Source organism: Aulonocara stuartgranti, assembly GCF_965226115.1.
Source record: "Aulonocara stuartgranti genome assembly, chromosome: 9".
Classification (NCBI taxonomy): Eukaryota; Metazoa; Chordata; class Actinopteri; order Cichliformes; family Cichlidae; genus Aulonocara; species Aulonocara stuartgranti.
Window position 1 is genome coordinate 19,013,454 of NC_138960.1, and position 20,053 is coordinate 19,033,506.

A 20,053-nucleotide genomic window follows, 5' to 3' on the forward strand; every position below is an offset into this window, starting at 1 on the left:
ATTATTATTATTATTATTATTATTATTATTATTATTATTATTCAGGCAAAACAAGGGCCTTTTTGAGGGCCTAAACATGCTCAAAAACTCATGAAATTTTGCAGACATGCCAGGTCTGGTGAAAAATTTTGTATTTTAATGGTTTTACTTATGAGCACTGGGAAATGGCTCTAGAGCGCCACCTATGCCTTGTTAAATGCAGCCCTACGACCACATAGTTTGAGCTACATGTATGAAATTTGGCACACATGTGTATCATGACGAGCCGAACAAAAAAGTCAGTGGGCCCATTGATGCAAACCCAACAGGAAGTCCGCAATTTAGAAGTGAATGTGACATTTTGGCTCTAATTTTGTCGTTTCCATGCCTCGAACTTTAACGAACTCCTCCTTGGAAATTGGTCGTATAAGCTTCATATTTGGTCAGTGCCAACTACACCCTTGTGCCATGTTAAATTGCGGAGCTTTTGAGTTTTCACAATACCATGAGGCCGTGGCGCCACGGCGAATTTCGATGACTCGCCATGAAAATCTTATTGCCTCTCATTCTGTCATACATTGTCCGATCTGGACCAAAGAGAACACATATGATAAGGCTCCAGCCCTGAACATATTTCAACTGCCATATTTGACGTCAGCGACAGCGCCACCTAGTGGGAACAGGAAATGTCATGTTTTACACTTTGGGGTACAGTATTGTGATGGGTGACATCTGCAGCCTCAAATTTCTCCAGGAAAGGCGTAAGGAGTTGGTCTTGGGTTACAGTGAAAACTGTGACTTTTCGCGAAAGGGTGTGACCTCAGCAGCATGGCGAACTTTGATATCTCGCCATGAAGAAACAAATTAGTATAACTCCATGAAATCCAGTCTGATTAGTACCAGACTTTACAGGCATGATATCAGACCCGCCCTGAACAAATTGATGTGCCCATTGTCAGGAATATGAAGAGCGCCACCTAGTGGGAACAGGAAATGTCATGTCTTACACTTTGTTGTACTGATTTTCACAGGTTCATTGTGGATACCTCAAAAGCGGTGAATGTCACCGTCAGTCCTTCATGATGCTGCAGTGCGAAAATTGTGACTTTATACTGAACGGTGCACCCTGGTGGCAACGCTGTTCACCATGAAAAATGAAGTGGTTTTTCAGGGGCTTGGAAAGTTTAAAAAGTCTTGAAATTTGGCCCACACCTCCAATGTGCTTAAGGCTTTGTTGTTATGTGATCATTTTCATTGAATATCCCAAAATGGCTTCACAGCGCCCCCTACAAAATTTCAAAACCACAGCCCCAGCTCTGTGTTTTATGTATGAGTCTGAAACCTGGTAAGCTTATAGGAGATATCAAGATGTACAAAAAAGTCTCTTGGAGCAATATCCCAAATACAACAGGAAGTCAGCCATTTTAAAATTAATGTGCAATTTTGGCAACATTTTCCCCTCTTTCCAGGCACCGTTCTTTGACGAACTCCTCCAAGGGATTTCATCATATTGAACCAATCTCCAGTGTGTGGAATCTAAAGACCTTTGTGATGTTAAATTGCGAAGCTTTTTACGTTCAGGGAAACGGGGTTGTCATGGCGGCACGTGGAGTTTCAATCACTCGCCAAAAAGCAGTAATCTGCTGTCACTCAAAAACACAATGTCCAATCTCTCCCAAAGCTCATAGGCGTGATGAGACTCGAGCTCGGAAATGTTTGTTATGCCATTTGTCAGTAATGGTTAGAGCGCCACCTAGTGGGACGACTATAATGATGATTGAATGAGATGAAATGTTAGCTGGTGGTTAAATGCATGAATTCCATCAATGTGACATCAGATCGGAGGTGCTGGTTGTAGGTGTTGGGCGTGGCTCGACGCGATGGGGTGCGAGGGCCCTCATAACGCTGCTTGCAGCTTTAATTATTATTATTATTATTATTCAGGCAAAACAAGGGCCTTTTTGAGGGCCTAAACATGCTCAAAAACTCATGAAATTTTGCACACATGCCAGGTCTGGTGAAAAATTTTGTATTTTAATGGTTTTACTTATGAGCACTGGGAAATGGCTCTAGAGCGCCACCTATGCCTTGTTAAATGCAGCCCTACGACCACATAGTTTGAGCTACATGTATGAAATTTGGCACACATGTGTATCATGACGAGCCGAACAAAAAAGTCAGTGGGCCCATTGATGCAAACCCAACAGGAAGTCCGCAATTTAGAAGTGAAGGTGACATTTTGGCTCTAATTTTGTCGTTTCCATGCCTCGAACTTTAACGAACTCCTCCTTGGAAATTGGTCGTATAAGCTTCATATTTGGTCAGTGCCAACTACACCCTTGTGCCATGTTAAATTGCGGAGCTTTTGAGTTTTCACAATACCATGAGGCCGTGGCGCCACGGCGAATTTCGATGACTCGCCATGAAAATCTTATTGCCTCTCATTCTGTCATACATTGTCCGATCTGGACCAAAGAGCACACATATGATAAGGCTCCAGCCCTGAACATATTTCAACTGCCATATTTGACGTCAGCGACAGCGCCACCTAGTGGGAACAGGAAATGTCATGTTTTACACTTTGGGGTACAGTATTGTGATGGGTGACATCTGCAGCCTCAAATTTCTCCAGGAAAGGCGTAAGGAGTTGGTCTTGGGGTACAGTGAAAACTGTGACTTTTCACGAAAGGGTGTGACCTCAGCAGCATGGCGAACTTTGATATCTCGCCATGAAGAAACAAATTAGTATAACTCCATGAAATCCAGTCTGATTAGTACCAGACTTTACAGGCATGATGTCAGACCCGCCCTGAACAAATTGATGTGCCCATTGTCAGGAATATGAAGAGCGCCACCTAGTGGGAACAGGAAATGTCATGTCTTACACTTTGTTGTACTGATTTTCACAGGTTCATTGTGGATACCTCAAAAGCGGTGAATGTCACCGTCAGTCCTTCATGATGCTGCAGTGCGAAAATTGTGACTTTATACTGAACGGTGCACCCTGGTGGCAACGCTGTTCACCATGAAAAATGAAGTGGTTTTTGAGGGGCTTGGAAAGTTTAAAAAGTCTTGAAATTTGGCCCACACCTCCAATGTGCTTAAGGCTTTGTTGTTATGTGATCATTTTCATTGAATATCCCAAAATGGCTCCACAGCGCCCCCTACAAAATTTCAAAACCACAGCCCCAGCTCTGTGTTTTATGTATGAGTCTGAAACCTGGTAAGCTTATAGGAGATATCAAGATGTACAAAAAAGTCTCTTGGAGCAATATCCCAAATACAACAGGAAGTCAGCCATTTTAAAATTAATGTGCAATTTTGGCAACATTTTCCCCTCTTTCCAGGCACCGTTCTTTCACGAACTCCTCCAAGGGATTTCATCATATTGAACCAATCTCCAGTGTGTGGAATCTAAAGACCTTTGTGATGTTAAATTGCGAAGCTTTTTACGTTCAGGGAAACGGGGTTGTCATGGCGGCACGTGGAGTTTCAATCACTCGCCAAAAAGCAGTAATCTGCTGTCACTCAAAATCAAAATGTCCAAACTCTCCCAAAGGTCGCAGGCGTGATGAGACTCGAGCTAGGAAATGTTTGTTATGCCATTTGTCAGTAATGGTTAGAGCGCCACCTAGTGGGACGACTATAATGATGATTGAATGAGATGAAATGTTAGCTGGTGGTTAAATGCATGAATTCCATCAATGTGACATCAGATCGGAGGTGCTGGTTTCAGGTGTTGGGCGTGGCTCGACGCGCCGGGTGTGCGAGGGCCCTCATAACGCTGCTTGCAGCTTTAATTATTATTATTATTATTCACCCCAAACAAGGGCCTTTTTGAGGGCCTAAACATGCTCAAAAACTCATGAAATTTTGCACACATGCCAGGTCTGGTGAAAAATTTTGTATTTTAATGGTTTTACTTATGAGCACTGGGAAATGGCTCTAGAGCGCCACCTATGCCTTGTGAAATGCAGCCCTACGACCACATGGTTTGAGCTACATGTATGAAATTTGGCACACATGTGTATCATTCCAAGACGAACAAAAAAGTCTGTGGGCCCATTGACGCAAACCCAACAGGAAGTCCGCCATTTGGAAGAGAAGGTGACATTTTGGCTCTAATTTTGCCATTTCCATGCCTCGAACTTTAACGAACTCCTCCTTGGGATTTGGTCCTATAAACTTCAAATTTGGACAGTGTCAACTACACCCTTGTGCCATGTTAAATTGCGGAGCTTTTGAGTTTTCACAATACTATGAGGCCGTGGCGCCATGGCGAATTTCGATGACTCGCCATGAAAATCTTATTGCCTCTCATTTTGTCATACATCTTCTGACCTTGACCAAAGTGAACACATATGATAAGGCTCCACCCCTGAACATATTTCAACTGCCATATTTGACATCAAGGACAGCGCCACCTAGTGGGAACAGGAAATGTCATGTTTTACACTTTGGGGTACAGTATAGTGATGGGTGACATCTGCAGCCTCAAATTTCTCCAGGAAAGCCTTAAGGAGTTGGTCTTGGGTTACAGTGAAAACTGTGACTTTTCGCAAAAGGGTGTGACCCCAGCAGCATGGCGAACTTTGATGTCACGCCATGAAGAAACAAATTAGTATAACTCAATGAAATCCAGTCTGATCAGTACCAGACTTTACAGGCATGATGTCAGACCCGCCCTGAACAGATTGACGTGCCCATTGTCGGAAATACGGACAGCGCCACCTAGTGGGAACAGGAAATGTCATGGCTTTAACTTTGTTGTACTGATTTTCACAGGTTGATCGTGGCCACCTCAAAAGCGGTGAATATCACCATCAGTCCCTCGTGATGCTTCAGTGCAAAAATTGTGACTTTAAACTGTACGGCGCACCCTGGTGGCAACGCGGTTCATCATGAAAGATGAAGTGGCTTTTGAGGGGCTTGGAAAGTTTATAGAGGCTTGAAATTTGGCACACACCTCCAAATGGATGAAGGCATTGTTGTTATGTAACCATTTTCCTTGAATAGCGCAAAATGGCTCCACAGCGCCCCCTACAATATTTCAAAACATCAGCCCCTGCTCTGTGTTTCATCTATGAGTCTGACACTTGGTAAGCTTGTGTAAGATATCAAGATGTACAAAAAAGTCTCTTGGAGCAATATCCCAAATCCAACAGGAAGTCAGCCATTTTAAAATTAATGTGTAATTTTGATGACATTTTCCCCCCTTTTCAGGCCTCATACTTTGACGAACTCCTCCAAGGGATTTCATCATATTGAAGCATTCTTCAGTGTGTAGAATCTAAAGACCTTTGTGATGTTAAATTGCGAAGCTTTTTCCGTTCAGGGAAACGGGGTGGTCATGGCGGCACGTAGAGTTTCAATCACTCGCAAAAAGCAGTAATCTGCTGTCACTAAAAAACACAATGTCCAATCTCTCCCAAAGGTCGCAGGTGTGATGAGACTCAAGCTCGGAAATGTTTGTTATGCTATTTGTCAATAATGGTTAGAGCGCCACCTAGTGGCATGACTATAATCCTGGTTGAATAAGATGAAATGTTAGCTGGTGATTAAAAGCATGAAATCCATCAATGTGACATCACATCGGACGTGCCGGTTTGAGGTGTTGGCAGTGGCTCGACGTGCCGGGGGTGCGAGGGCCCTCATAACGCTGCTTGCAGCTTTAATTGTCATTGTTTTTCAGTGAAATAGAGTATTTTAGAGTATTCAAAAAAACCCACTTCAATCAATTTAGAAAGTCAAAAGACAATCATTATGATGCCTGAAAGTAACCATAGCAACCTATTACCATTTTGGCCCACAAACAGTTTACATCTCATTTATTTGGGATCTATACCATGAATGAGGCTGCTGTGGCTTCCCTTCATGTTTAAACTGAGGCAGTGATTCTGTAGCAGTAGATTGCTTAATGCTTTGGAGCAGATTTAAACACTCCAGGGTTTCTCCTTCAGTAAAAAAAAAAAAGTTGGCATCCATTAAAGATACTTTGGCTTTTCACCAAGGAAAAATTGCCAGTAGTGAAGCTTGAAACACAGTCAGGTCGTGGAGGCAGCAGACTAAGCAGGGTATTCCAGATGTTGTTCTCCCCAGTCACATTTTACAGTTCCTTCTGGGGGATTCCAAGGTATTCCCAGACAAGACAGCATTAAAAAAATCCCCTTTCATCCCTGCAGGCGGTCTGTTCTTCAAGATTGGGTCCTCCACCCGAGGCCTGGGAGCTTGAGGCTCCTGCGCAGTATCTTAACTGTTCCTAGGACTGCACTCTTCTGGACAGAGATCTCGGATGTTGTTCCTGGGATCTGCTGGAGCCACTCACCTAGCTTGGGGGTCACCACAACGTGCGCTCCAGGTACAGATGTTTGTGTATACTATGCCGACCACTTGGTTATGGCGTTCCATGTATGCTCTGCCAGCTAGTATTTTGCACCCTGCTGTTATGTGCTGGATTGTCTCAGGGGCATCTTTACACAGCCTGCACCTGGGGTCTTGCCTGGTGTGATAGACCCCAGCCTCTATGGATCTTGTGCTCCAAGCTTGTTCCTGTGCTGCCATGATTAGTGCCTCTGTGCTGTCTTTCAGTCCAGCTTTGTCCAGCCACTGGTAGGATTTCTGGATGTCAGCCACTTCCTCTATTTGCTGGTGGTACATACCGTGCAAGGGCCTGTCCTTCCATGATGGTTCTTCCTCTTGCTCCTCTTCTTGGGTTTCTGCTGCCTGAGGTATTCACTGAGCACATGCCAGCATTAGAAATGTGTACATCAGAGGGACAGGTCAGGTTGAGCAGGACCACTCTGTGTGGGACTCTCTCAGCCCTCCTAACTTCACCAACCATCCTGTGAGTATATGTCGTATTTATTTATATTTAATCTAAGTTTAGTCCAGGTCTACAGCTCTGATGTTAGGAGGAATTTTGAATTGCATCAGCACAAGCATAATTGCACAAGACCTTGTTTACTAAGTGAGCTGCAAAAGTGAGAACCGAAGCTGCAGAAACTTTTATGAATGAGAAATTACAGTGTGGACAACTGTTATTTAATTGGTTTCAGCAAATTCATGTGAGCTTACAATGTGTGTCATTACGACATCCTACACAGGCCAGTGAGAATCACTACTGATGAAACTTAATCTGGCTAGTGATTGTTGTCGCTGAAAATGACTCACATTTTTTAGAATGTGTTGCTAATTTGCTTATTATAGTGTCTCACATTAAACTGTGTGAGTAATCAGCCGAAATAAGTTTAACTTTCCCTGATTGATGTTTCAGGAAATCAGCATTTAATGATATATCAAAGAGAGGTGACTCATTCCCTCTGATTATATGGCTTTGTAAGTGTGACGATATCAGGCATTTAATTGGAAACCGTGTATTATGGAGGGCAGCGGCAGCGCTATCATTCAGTGGGTGAGTAATTATGATGCAGTGACAGTTTTAAGGGACAGTAAAATACTCACTGTTGGAGCACAGGCTGGTAAGGTTGGTAATTATGCTGTAAGAAACTAAATTCTTTAACGATTTAACAGATCATCTTTCTGACTCTGGTTTATTAATTATATAAACGCTTGTTAAATTAAAGAAAAGGGGTACAATAACTATAATAAATGAATAAAGTGTTTAATTTCGTGTCTCTTTACTTCTTTGTGGGAAAAACACGATGTGTGAACAAGTTAAAAATAACATTAAAATATATGTAGGAAAATATTTCTGAATGATTCAATTAAATGAGATTCATTTTGGTCAAAGACATTAAAAATGGTTAAATCACACCTAAATCATTCTGGGTTGGTTCTGGCCAGCCAAGAACAGGAAACAAAGGAAATGATTCATACAGACAAGAGAATTAGACAGCAGAAGATTTGAAAAACATCGCCTGGTCTAATGAGTCTTGATCTTTGCTGCATTGTTCAGAAGGGTCAGAATTTGGTGTACGCAGCATGGATCCATCCTGCCTTGTATCAACAGCTCAGGCTATGGGTGATGTGGGGGTGTTTTCTTGCAACACTATGGGCCCCGTAGTATCAATTAAGAATCTTTAAACACTACACCCCACCTGACTCCTGAGTGTTGTTGATGACTGTGTCCATCCCTTTATGACCACCCATCTTTTGATGGCTGCTTCCAGTAGGATAATGAACCATGTCACAAAACAAAGATCATCTCCACCTGGTTTCTTGAACATGACAATGAGTTCACTGCACTTAAGTGACATCCACAGTCACCAGATCTCAATCTAATTGAGCACCTTTGGGATCTGGTAGAATGCCTTATTAAGTCTGACTAATTTGTACTGATCAGAAGCAGTCACACCAGGTGTGGTTAGTATCTGAGTTACTGATGGCGATCTAATAATCATTACCCAATGATTTATTATATCTACTACAAAGTCTTGTAAAGGGAGTGGACTGATCCATGACGATCTTTTCTGGGGGGGTCTGTATTATTGTACAGGAGGGCCACAGGGAATCCATATATTATCTAAATCACCTCGCTGCCTCCTATATGGGACAACATGGATTCTCAAAATGTTCTCATCTAATGTATCCATTCATATCAATGTATGGTATGCATATAGGACAGTGGATCTGCAAAAAGTACAAAATGTTCAAATGCGATGTTGTTTTTATATAACTAAACAATATTTCTTCTTTGTGATCCACACAGATTTTCATTATTTTTGTTGTAATTCTGGTATCACATAGGAAGAGGAAAAGGGAAAAAAAAAACAATGCATTTTCCTGATTTGAGTTATTAATTAACTCGACTTTGGTGGGATGGCTTTGACTTCTGGGCTACGTTAGACCATTATAATTGTAAAGTTAACTTCTGATTTAATGACACTCCTAATTGGTGTTTGTTATGCATTTGTATATGACCAAGTACTATAAATGTGTTTAAGATGCACACTGTCCCCAACTTGAAGGGGCATTAAGAGAAAAAAAGTATATTCATACTAATTTTTTTAAATATTTTTGATAATGGTAAATGATCAGGAGCTAATCATGAAGTGAGCAGGAAGAGTAACTTCACTATAAATAATGACCATATAATCAATATTGGGGGGGGGGGGGGGGGGGGGGTTGGTGCCCTATGCCTCTCTTCAGTACACGCTCCTGGTTGCTGTGTAATAAAATCCTCGTTTGTGCACCATATCTTCATACCGACTATTAAAAATATTTGTATATTGGCTAATTAAACTATTTAATCGGAAGAATTACTAATATGTTCTTATATAACGCAACATTTCTGGAGTGGATCTTTACAGTAAGCATGATTAAGTCAGACAGAAACCGGGGGAAGGGCTGTGGACGTTAACTGCGCACGTAACCGGGCCACGCTGTGCTCCGCGGTGACGTCACATTCCAGTATGTGCAGCTGAGTCGCAGTTTGGTCAGAAGAGGTCAAATATCCCCCAAACCCACCCAAAGGCTGCCAGTTCAACAAGATATCAGCCGCTGCTGACGGATCATCTCCACGAAAATGGGCAACTGTCAAGTAGGCGTCATTCTCCTCCTAATCTCTCTGAGAAAAACACTGATTAAAGGCTAGATTTTAAAAAAAAAAATCTCTTGGCTTCGCTGGTTTAAGTCTGTATGAGCCATACTTTCGGTTCGACCACCGCCAGGAATGACGGCTGGATTATGTCTTTGTAGGAGTTTAAAACATGTTTTATTTGCATCATTTTAGTCCGTATAATGCGAGCCGCCCTCCACTTTTAAGGCTTTACGCACAACCCATTTCATCATACGGAACCTCTATTATTGCGACTACACTGACGAGATAAAGAGCTGTGAATATAGATTCTCAGTTAGCGCTGTTTCTTTAAGGTTCAAGCGGTGTAAACGCTGCAAATGACACCGTCTGGGAGACGCCGTATCGGGGTTTACGCAAAGGAAAGGGCCACTCCTTTGCGGAATTTCATCACGGTCCCGTTACACTAGTTCTTTTTTTCTTTAATGAGTTCGACTGTGCGCAATGAAAGGATTTCACGGGAGGCTGTGGATCCTGTCCTATCACCATGTTATTAATCAGTACAAATGGTTGACACTACTCTTTTTATTTGAGTGAGCAAATACTACAGCTATACTTTTAATGATTCAGCGCTGGATGTAGAGAGAAGAGCGTGAGATGAATTGTTTTTGTCAACACTCGACCACTGGAAACGTACTAACCATACTAACCACTTCCTGGCTGCATTTTCCAGCCTGAAATGTAAAAAAAAAAACTAACAAAAAAACAAGTACAATATATTTTCTGAATCCACAAAGGCTTATCTCAGTGAAAACATATTCTATCCACTGCAAAAGACCTCGACTTTAAAATCTCATCTGGAAATCAGGGACTTTTCAATATTAGTCATATTTAATATTATAGAAGGGCAGAGCAGAATAGTCCAGGAGATGTCTTTCAGATGCTTCCTTATATACTGCTATAGGTAATATGGCTTGGCACATTGTTGTGAATAACTTGTGAACCTATAATATGTCAAACATTTTAAGGCAGAAAGAAAATTTCTGTGAGAAGTTTTTGGCAAAGTTCCTTTAAAAATGCTATTGATATATTTTAACTGGGAAAAGAAAAATAACTGGACTGATTAAAATGCAGAAAGAAGAATAGGTAGAATAAGGTCCAGTTATAAGGATACTTGCAAAGGAGATTTATTTCATATTTATTTATTTTATATGTAAGTATACAGGCTCTAATACATCCATAGACTCCGCCTGATATTTTGTTAAAGGTTGATTTGAGGTGAAGCTGAAGAATTCAAAACTCTCCACCTTTATTATTCCATCCACTTTGTGCAATGTAGCAGCACCACTGGCAGCAAAACAGCCCCAGCGCATGATGCTACCACCACCATGCATGACAGCTGGTACAGTGGTCTAAGGTTTGAAAGTCTCATCTTTACTCCTCTTGTCATTGTAACCAAAATAAGTCAGTCTTTGTCTCGTCTGACCATAAAAAAAAATTTCCCAGAAGCTATTTGGCTCGTCCATTTATGGGGCTGGAAATTTCAGTTGATTTTGAAGATCTTGACTTCACATTTTAAGATTTGCTGAGTATTGTAAAACTCATTGCAATTATAATGTGATTTAATTGCAAATTATTATTATTATTAATAATAATTAATATTTTTGTTTGTGCCTTTCAAAACACTCAAGGTCACCTTACAACACAAAAATCAGGATGGATTATCACTGATGTGAAAATGAAAACAGATGAGTTTTGAGCTGAGATTTGAACTCTGTCAAAGACTCAAGCTGACAAAAGTGCAGCGATAATGGGTTCAGAAACAAGGTGCGGCACAGCTGAAAGCTTGAGCACCCGTGGTGTTAAATTTGAAATGAGGATCAGTCAGGAGATCAGCTGAAACTAAACAAGGGAAGGGGGCACAGGAAGGGGTCCTCAAAGTTAAACTTTGTCAGTATCTGTTTTATCCAGTATACAGTTATCTCACTTAAGTTATTTTTTTTTGCTTAGAAATGGACAAAAAAAAACCCCAAAAACATGCCAGCCCCTATCAGTAAAACCTGCCACAAATGCTGCCATAGGATGGAGTCAGTCTGCGATCAGTCTGCAATTAAAGGGTGTCAAGCCAGTTATTAAATTTTTTTGACAATACACCAATGAAATGTCATAAATCATCAAAAATCCCATATCTGATGTTGTCTACACAGACAGAAATTCACATTTGTTACCTTTGTGCTCAGAAACCTTTGTGTTCTATAGAAATATAACCAGAATAAAACCAGCTGGGAGCATACATGCCAACCCTCCAGATTTTTCCGGGAGAATCCTGAATTTCAATGCCCCTCCCAAAAATCTCCCGGAGCCATCATTCTCCCGAATTTCTCTCGATTTTCCACCCGGACAACAAAATTGAAAAACCATATCCCACACTGGCCCAGTCAATTCCAGTTTCCAACAATGGCTACTACTACTGCAGCTACTTAGTTTTTATATTACTCTTATTACTTTTTCTGGGTCGCAAAATAAACTTTTAACATATTTTCAGGCGAGAATGTAGCTGTGTAAACTTCAAATATCTGAGCTGACGAGAACAGCAAACTCCCGGCACATTAAACATGACATATAAGTCACTTAGATAACGTAAACATGTTATTGTTTGGCTTTTTTCAGTGTCTTATTTGTTCGTGAGTAAATCGGTTTGGCTGAGTTTAAAGTTATTAGATTAGATTAGATTAAATAAAACTTTATTAATCCCTCGGGAGGGTTTCCACACAGCTGAATAAACGTCAAACAGAAGAAGGTTAGACCCTCCAATTTCACAGTTGCTCACTTCCAGTCTACCTGGCTTTCGGAGTACCCGGCCCACTTAGACCGCGAAGGCCAGTTCCGCCGGACAATAATAACGGTGACATTTAACTTATTTTATCCGATAAATAAACACTGCAAAATTAAAGGTTTTTTTTGTAAATATATGTATATGTATACCCCCCCCCCCCTTTTGAATGTCTCCCTAATTCTGAGGTGTCAAGGTGGGCAAGTATGGCTGGGAGCCAGCTGAGATCAGACCCTTGAGTTGGGCTTATTGACAAAGACTCATTCAGACTGATGGCAACATGTTGGCATTGTCTGCAATTTTAGATTAGAGAGTAATACAGGCCTACGACAATCTTTCTACGTCTGCAGGCAGATTGTGACTGCAGAAAGGTTGCCTCCCATCAGGCAGAGGTTTTTTGTAGATGCAGGAAGGTTGCTGTCCTGTCGAGCGAAGTGTGTCCAGTATTTGAATTTGTTTAATAACATATCGATATTTGGCGTTCCTATCGCCATACAAAATATTAAGATACTCGGCTGTATCAATGTTTCCCCTCACCCCTAAAATATCGCATATGTTATTTTAGGGGTGTTGTATGAACCTGTATATATGAAAATACCATAATATTCATGCCCATATATGTAGTCTAATGTATCTTTGCTATGGGAGACTGTTCTCTCTCTCTCTCTCTCTCTCTCTCTCTCTCTCTCTCTCTCTCTGTGAAACCCCTCTCAGCTTGCTTTTGGTCCCTCGATTGCACTTCACTGACTGCTTTCATTCATGTGGCCTCCACCAAGTTTGTTTAAAGAGTTCAGTTGCTGAATTCCTCAACGAGGAGCACCATCCCTTCCCCCAGCTGCCAGCTGCTCTTGCCTGCGATCAGAAATCCTTGCATAAACAGTGATTAGCTGTAATCAGTGTGTGTCCATAACAGTTACTGCATGTAACATTATTATTTTTGTTTTCTCAGCCCACAGTTTTTCCCTATGAAGATTTTGATGTTGTTGCTGACATCAAGGCCATTCGCAAAGCCTGCAAGGGGTTAGGTAGGTTGTGAATATGATGAAAACGGTACATTATTTAATTAAACTAGTCTCTTTAAACTTTGAAAGGATGCATCTGATTTCTCTGCATCTGATCTGTTGTGACTTCTTTTCAGGAACTGATGAGCAGGCTATTATTGACATCCTGGCAAACCGGAGTTCAGCTCAGCGTCAGGAAATTAAACAGGCCTATTTTGAAAAATATGATGACGTGAGTGCCATTTGACATGTTTCTCATTTCAAATGTGTAAGAAACATTTTTTTTTATGTTTCTGCTAAAATCAGCATGTCTGTCTGGGATAGGAATTGGTGGATGTGTTGAAGAAAGAGCTGTCAGGGAACTTTGAGAAGGCTGTCCTTGCCATGCTGGATCCGCCGGTTATCTATGCTGTGAAGGAGCTCAGGAAGGCAATGAAAGGTCCGGGCACTGATGAAGATGTCTTGGTGGAGCTCCTCTGCACCGCTACAAACGCTGTAACTAGCAAAATATATATTTATATTGACAATCATATTGCAATTCAATTTCAGAGGAAATGTCTAACTTCCTACTTTTTTTTTTAACAGGACATTGCCATGTTCAAGGAATGCTACTTTCAGGGTTAGTACAATAAGCAACTTAGCAGTTTTTAAATCTCTTCTCTGTTTGATGAAATTACTAAGTGTGAGTCATCAACCTACACCTCATACAGTAGCTTATTATTTTTGTCTCTAGTGCTATGTCACATTTTGTTTAGTCAAGGCCCATCCTGTTTCCACTTCCCTTTCATTATTGTGCTGGCGCTGAGAGTTGATTATACTTACCACTATAGCTGGCTATATCCTCTGTGGTTATAGGCACTGAAATCTTATGAGTTTTGAACAGAGTAACCTCTGTTTAGTTTTCTTTTTATAATTATGCATGGAAGGAATTACATCATCATTCAAGTTTGTCGTTGTAATTTTCTACAGAGTGCGTATGATTATTTAAGAGTTTGTTTTATTAGGATTTAGAATGACTAGAACATTCTTTGGTTGATGTGTTTGATGGCTTTTAATCAGCCTGTGGATATGCTGGTTAGCTGAACAGATTATTAGCATGCTTTGTCCTTATTCTTCGGGTGAACTAGCTAATATGCTATGTTAGCACACTGATAGCTAAAGCTTACATTTTATAGACCTGAGCGATGACTTTGCTGACTTTGCTAGGTATTGTTGTTTTACTTGGGACAGCATAAAGCTAGCACAATAGCATATGCAGGGCACACTGCTAATAAACGTATAATGAGAAAATTATTAAATGTAATAGCAAGCTTCCATATAGTAGTCAAGCACCATGTTATAGTTATCAAATGTTTTATTGATGCTTTACGGGCCAATAACGAATAGCATAAGAGATAAATAAAACACAAACAGCAATTCAACAGTAGTTCAACAATTTTTATTATTAATTTATTAATTATAATAAAATAATAATAAAATCTTATTTTCTCACTTCAAGTAAAAGAAGGTTTGTATTCAAAAATAAAAAGGCTGGTTGCAAAATCTTTAAATAAGTTCTCTTCCTGTTTCCATACATTGAGTGTAAACACAAAGGAAAAAGGCTGTGCAGGTTAATATAACTGTGACAAATGTTGCACAGAGTAAAATAGAAATGGTCAGACAAATCTAGAAAGACCACTAGATTTGTCTAGTAATTGGTCTGTTGGTCACCTCAGCTATAAAGAATAAATAATAGCTTGTTAGAAAGATGCCATCATTCCAGTGCCCAATCCTAATAGTTTAGAGTGCTGCCCCATTTAACCAGGACTATGACCAAGTATGTGAAAATATTTACTTGAGTCATGTGCTCTGCTTCCAATATTACTTGTGAAGCTAACTAAGCAGCTAACTGCACTACTTCACTTTACACTATTAACTAGTTTTCTGATTGTTGCTGTACACTTTTATGCACAGCAAGGAAATGAGAATAGGTGAATGGTTGCAGGAAATGGCTAAAATGGTGGATGAAATCTAGGAATATACTAACATAAAATACTATCCAGAAAACACCAACACACTTGTATCGTATGGTAAAAGAATATCTGGTGGTCCTCATGCTTTGTGACTTTTCTCGGTGTCACTCTTGCAGTGCACGAGCGTGATCTTGAAGCCGATATCGAGGGAGATACGAGCGGGGATGTTAGAAACCTTCTCACAGCTCTTTTGCAGGTAAGTGGCCCTGAGTTTCTACTCTACTCGTGTAACTAAATTCCTCCCATCTGTCCCTGGACTGAAATCGAGCTCACTCTCCCTTCGCCAAACCATGCCATGTGAACACACACACACACACTGGCCAACATCCAGATAGCCTCTCACGAGTAAAACGGAGCCCAGATAAAGTTGCGTGAGTCAGATAAATAGACCTCAGTAAGGACCAAAGTCCTCTTAATTGTCTTCTTCCAGGGCAACAGAGATGAGAGTTATGAGGTGGATGAGAATTTGGCTGAACAAGATGCTATTGCCCTGTTTGAGGTACAGTTTCATTTTTAAATTATTCATAATGGCATCGTGGCAGATTTATTGACCCTGAAAAACATTAATATTCGCTGAACTGATGCAGGCTGGTGAAAGCCGTTTTGGGACAGACGAATCCACTTTCACCTACATCCTGGCCACCAGAAATTACCTGCAGCTCCAGGCCACCTTCAAGATATATGAGCAGGTTGGTATTTGTGCCCACTGCTGCAGTGATATTGCATATCTGCTTGCACATATCACATCACTGTTTCCTGACACCTAAATCACTACATAAGAAATATTTGTATATGGAAAGTGAAAGGTTACTCTGTAAGACATTTACAGTGCTTAACTCAGCTAGTTATACTATCTCAACAGCTCTCTGGAACAGAAATCCTCGATGCCATTGAGAACGAGACTGGAGGGACACTGAAAAAATGCTACACTGCTCTCGGTTAGTATGAATTAGAAAGCTGTCCATATTAAAATCTATGATTCTAGATTTGATTTAATTTGATTAGAAGATTAGAGAAGCAGTGGTAGCATCAAAATCACATGGCAAACTGCTAGTTTTTTGTATACTAGATGACAGGAAAGTACGTTGGGTAAACTCCTATTGTGCTATGCAAATAAAAGTTTCGTGTTTAATAAGCATATTGAAGAATAATAAATTGTTGCTACAGGAACATATGGTTCATAATCTGCTGTGGAATTTAATGAAACCCTTTCCTCCTCCTCACAGTAAGAGTTGCCAAGAATCCCCAGCTTTACTTTGCGAGACGTGTGAACAAAGCGATGAAAGGAGCAGGCACTGATGAGGACACCCTGATTCGCATTATTGTGTGTCGCTCCGAGGTAATTCCGCTAATGATGCATGACCTTGTTTATAAGAAGGGGCCAAAGACTGTCAAGCTAAAATACACGATAAAAGATGATTAAAAACATTCACAACATGCTGCGATTACTAAACAGCTCACTGATTATTACATCTGTTTTTACAGTATGCATGTTCTTACACTTTAAAGTCACTTATAAGACTGTTCACTGCCATCTTCAGGCAAACTCTGGTAAATCCTGTCCCCTGGTTTATGTTAAGATACAAACGTATAGTATACAAGACATTTTTAAATGCTAATCAAAAAGAATTCAAACAAGTGCAGAATGTGGATCAGAAATCTACTCCAGAAAATGTAAATGATTTAGGCCCCAGTCACGTAGGTTAGAGACCAGTTGGCAACTGCCTGGCAACCTTTTGTCACTATGGAAAAATTTGTATTCTAGATAAATTATGAGTAGTTGCTTTAGGTTTCTGACAGTCACTGTGAAACTGATGTATAAGCCCTACTCACAGAGATTTAAAGTCAGTAACCTCATGGTAACCACTGGTTGCTAGAGAAAAATGTGTATTCCCAAAGTGGTTGGCAAGTGGTTGCAGAAGACTGGTGGCTCTAGCTTTGTAAAAACTGGTTGCAAAAACAGGTATATGTTGCTGCAACTAAAACTTCTATGTGATTGCTTTGGTCACCACAGTTATCAGCAATTTGCATAGAAGCACCACTTCAGAATTAACTCCCAGATGTTATCTGGTGATACTGGGCAGTACTCCCAGTAACTCCAGGTTGTCGATGCCACACCGTCTTTGCGACCACTTTCACCCAGTAACTTATAGTGACTGCTAATCAACCAGTTGGGGAATACACATTTTTCCCTAGTGACCAGAGGTTTCTAGGGAATCGCTGGCCTGTCTCTAGGCCTGTGTGAGTGAAACTTTAAACATGAGTTTGTCTTCTCCACATTTGTTAGAGGGTCAAGTTGAAACTGATTATTTCCATCATATTATATTTGGTAAATTCCCATGAGTTGACTTCTGGCAGGCTCGACATAAAGGCTAATTTAATTTTGTGGTTCTCTTTTTTTCAACAGTATGATTTGGAGACCATCAAGGACATGTACCTGGAGAAGTATGATGTGTCCCTTAAGGACGCCCTGAGGGACGAGTGCAGCGGTGACTTTAAGCGCCTCCTTCTCGCTATCTGCCACTGAAAGCCAGAGAGGCAGGCAGGAAGGACGCGGGTTGTCTGGTTAACAAACTAACTTTACTCGGTCTCTCTGTATGATATTGTGACCGGAGCAGGAGGGTAGTGGGGCGATTAAATAATTAACTTGGCTCGTGTCTTGTCCAAACTGACTTACTGTTAATGTGGTTGGCTCTCTATTTTACCTCCTTCACAGACGCTGACCTTGATTCTCTTACTTAGAACTTATCAGTGACTCACAATTACTGCCCATTTCTTAGTCAATTTTTAATCTTTAATTAACCAGCATTTATATAGTGGCCAGTATAAAGCACCAAGATTTCTACAACACAAACAGGAGCCAGCTGTAGTCACACTGAATCAATTAGATCGAGCGTGGTGTGATCAGGTGGCTTAAGACTTGATAAGATAATGACGTTAAAAACATAAGACCTGTATTTACTTCGCTACCTGATTCTCTTGCATTCACTAATCTATTAAGACTTTCATGTAAGTATTATGCTTCTTTAGATCAAATACTTCTTTGACCTTTTTCACCCTCCGTGCCCCAAACTGTGCCTGTTATAACTAATGCAATCAGTCAGCATGCCTTTGTGCTTTTAAATGAAGAAATGTGAAATTTCGAGTTGAAGGAGTATTAGCTGGCATTATGAAGGCTATGCAATACAATGGACTTGAATCTGAACTGTTCTCACAGCAGCGGTTATATATTTTATCAGTTTCTCATTGAAATAAATTATATATTGATATATATTTAGTTGCAAAAAAAAGGAATTGACAAATCCAAATACACCTCTCCTTGTTATACATGTATTTTTTTTTAATATATTTTATGACTAACAAAGAAGAGTGTTTAATACGGAGCATTATTTAGCATACTGCTTAGAATAGACCAGAGGGTGTGTGAAAAGAAATCTGATCGTGATGTTCAGGTTGATTTTTAACATGTGGAGAATCTGATGTCTGTGTCACTTGTGTGTCCATTAATGGCAGCTGAGATTTATTCTTATGAGTGACCACTATTATAAACATATTGCAAAAAGATACTCAAATGACTTACAGCACATGAGATAGTCACAGCATCAGCCTGCTTATTAGCTTCTATATAGCCAAAGAATTTTAGTCTTACTGCTAATAAAGTTTCCTTTAATGTCATCATGTCTGACTTTATTCATACCTCAGTAATCCAAATGGCCTGGAACATGAACACTGAACATGTTACACTGAATGGGAAAAGGCTTACTATCATTTTATGTTCCGTGAAAGGAGACCCCACCTTCAAGTTTGTCACCACCCCTTTGCTGCTTTCGAGGACAGTGGGAAATATGGTAACAGCACGTAAATGTAATTTAATTTAGGAAATCAAAATGGGAAATGTTCACATGTAAAGGACACAGTTAACCAAGTTGGGAGGTAAGTGTTGAGCTTTCTTTTATTAACCTCAAAATATCTTTGAGATTGTAAGAATATTTGTTGTAACTTAACAAACACATTAACTCTGTGGATAAAAACAAATAAAAACCAAAGAAAATAGGTTACTATTGTTGTGTGCACTGAGGAAGATGGAAGCCTCAGTAATGAAATTTACCAGAAACCCCAGACACAGACAAGTACCTACTCTTTGACTCACACTGGAACATAAATTTGGGGTGATCAGAACCATACAACACTAGCCAGAGAAAATTCTCTCTGTGGAAAAAGGAAAAGAAAAGAAATACACATTTGAAAAACAAAACAAAAAATAACTCTTAAAACATGTGGTTATCCTAACTTGGCCTTCATAAAATCAGCAAAGATGCACAAGAAATAATGTCAAACATGAATAAATATTATTTCCTATTCTAGTTCTGAACTTAAAGTACCTACTCTGGTGATGGTGTGAAAGAGTTTAAAAACTATTTTCCATAGTATTATTAGAAAGTTTAAAGATTTAGAAACACATTTGCAGTCATTTCTGGGGGAAAGAAGATCATGGGTGATTGGCATTTGCAACAGACAACATTTGCAACAGTGAATGCAGCCATGATTGTTGTGTCATTGTTGCATCATCATGGAGATGAATAATGAGCCCAGACACACATCAAAGCTTTGCAAGAACTATGTGAAGACCTTTTGAAAGGGAGAAACTATCCAAAGATTATTTTTAATTATTTAAAGTTCGACTTTTTAGCTCTGGATATCACAATCAATATGCTTTTGGAGCTAGCCTCAAATGGCCACTGCTTTGAACATG

The 20,053-nt window shown here is 40.1% G+C and overlaps 1 protein-coding gene across 1 annotated transcript; it reads left to right on the forward strand.

The window, feature by feature from the left end:
• The first annotated feature begins 9,324 nt into the window (after nt 1-9,324).
• On the forward strand, nt 9,325-18,975 carry anxa13 (annexin A13). The gene is made up of 11 exons (XM_082545547.1): nt 9,325-9,478; nt 13,237-13,312; nt 13,426-13,520; nt 13,613-13,783; nt 13,874-13,907; nt 15,417-15,496; nt 15,731-15,799; nt 15,888-15,989; nt 16,163-16,238; nt 16,527-16,639; nt 17,708-18,975. The coding sequence occupies exons 1-11, from the start codon at nt 9,464-9,466 to the stop codon at nt 17,825-17,827; spliced, it is 951 nt and encodes a 316-aa protein (XP_082401673.1). The 5' UTR covers nt 9,325-9,463; the 3' UTR covers nt 17,828-18,975.
• The last annotated feature ends 1,078 nt before the right edge of the window (nt 18,976-20,053 follow it).

Coding starts and splice junctions, on each gene's coding strand:
- anxa13 (XM_082545547.1), top strand. Junction 13,313..13,425: donor CAAAGCCTGCAAGGGGTTAG/GTAGGTTGTGAA, acceptor ACTTCTTTTCAG/GAACTGATGAGCAGGCTATT. Junction 13,784..13,873: donor TCTGCACCGCTACAAACGCT/GTAACTAGCAAA, acceptor TTTTTTTAACAG/GACATTGCCATGTTCAAGGA.